The 1706-nt window shown below is 41.9% G+C and overlaps 1 protein-coding gene across 1 annotated transcript; it reads right to left on the bottom strand.

Annotated features, from left to right (window-relative positions):
* Nucleotides 1-651: 651 nt before the first annotated feature.
* On the bottom strand, nucleotides 652-1218 carry LOC126893134 (uncharacterized). The gene has a single exon (XM_050663083.1). The coding sequence runs from the start codon at nucleotides 1216-1218 to the stop codon at nucleotides 652-654; it is 567 nt and encodes a 188-aa protein (XP_050519040.1).
* Between the last annotated feature and the right edge of the window lie 488 nt (nucleotides 1219-1706).

Raw genomic sequence — 1706 nt, forward strand, 5'->3', positions numbered from 1 at the left:
GTCTTTACGCTGCCATCGAAACACTCTTTAACGAGTCCCTTTGTTCGAAGGGTTGTCGTACTGTCTACTAAGCACTGGTTAGCAATGTCCACTAGGAGAGCGAAATGGGAAAAAAAATCAGCTCCGATAATGGGCTTTGAAATGTCCGCCACTACGAATCGCCACGTAAAATCACGCCGTAGTCCGATGTTTAATGTCAAGTTCACATAACCGTATGTCGCGATTTTAGTGTCAGAGTTCGTATGAAGTCTTTTCGCATGCACCCCGAACATATTTTCGCGGGAAAACGCACAGATCTGCACCGGTGTCGATTAAAAATTGTTTTTTAGTATCATAGTCTGTTACGTAAAGGCGGCGAGACTTTGGGCTTCGATCGGATGCCGCACTGACCGACTTCCCGTGATGTTTCCCTGATGTTTGCACGGAGGAGAGCACTTTTGAGCCTGGTCACCAAAACGGTAGTGATACCAACAAATGTCACTATTACGTTCTCTGCTGTAGCTTCTATCTCTATTATATGGTCTGCCTCTTGAGTTGCTGCGGTTGCGACGGAATGTGTTTGTTTGTGCTTGAGCCTTCGACAAGCTAGCTAGCTGGATTTTTATGTCAGCTAATTCGGCTGTCAATTTATCAGTGGTAATTTCAAGAGCGTTAGAAGCTTCTGAAATTTGGGCCCATAGGAGCTATAGCTTCAGATATTGTGTCAGCTAGCTCGACAACTGCGTCCAAACTAGCTTTAGCTTGGGTAGCTAGAATAGCCTGTGTAGACGATGGCAGTCTACCTAACCACAGAGGCCTTACAATATTGTCTGGTACCGTTGTGCCTGCTAAAGACTGTAAATGTCGTAAGAACTGGGAAGGTCTTCGATCGCCCAGTTCTTCATGCTCAAGTAGTCTCTTAATTTTTTGTTGCTGTGATGCACTAAGTCTCTTAATTAACTCTGACTTTAATTTTACATACCTCTCTGTAGCTGGTGGTGACACAATGATGTCCTTAACTTCTGATATGTACACTGTTTCGAGATTAGCAACTATGTAGTTAAATTTTGTGGCGTCACTTGTTATGTTTGCCAGTGTAAATTGATTTTCCACTTGCAGGAACCAAATTTCAGGATCGTTGGGCCAAAACGGTGGGATTTTAACTAAAATCCGATCAACTGAAGCACTGTTATCCTGAAGCACTGAAGCACTGTTGTTGGCACTGGTACTGTCCGTCATTTTCAATGCTCACTGTATTTAAAGAAACCGGCAAAAGTATATTATTAGCACTTATTTGTTAAATTTTCGCGGCGTTTTAATTGTTCTCGGGGTCACCAATATTCCGGTGGTATGGTTGACGGAATTAATAAAAAAATAAGTATAACAACGAACAGTAATATATTTATTTATTTGGGTAACAAAAAGTGTTTTGTTTATACATCGCGTAAGAGGGTTTGTTATTGTTTTCGGCCCAGCGAGCGGCTGATGCCTCTCGGGTGTTGTGACCGACTGACTGAGTGGCTGAAAAGAAAACGACAGACGCTAGTCTGTTTGTGTTTTACCATCTGACCAGATGGGCAATAAATCACTTAGGTCTGGCGTATACTTTTGCAGTTTTAAGAAAACAATTTCGAATGCATTAAGTGAGTTGTTGACATAATTGTCTGATATGGTAATTAATTTATGGGGGTGCAGTTTGTTAAACAGCATAAACGAAAAACAGATGG

Source organism: Diabrotica virgifera, chromosome 10 (assembly GCF_917563875.1).
Source record: "Diabrotica virgifera virgifera chromosome 10, PGI_DIABVI_V3a".
Classification (NCBI taxonomy): Eukaryota; Metazoa; Arthropoda; class Insecta; order Coleoptera; family Chrysomelidae; genus Diabrotica; species Diabrotica virgifera.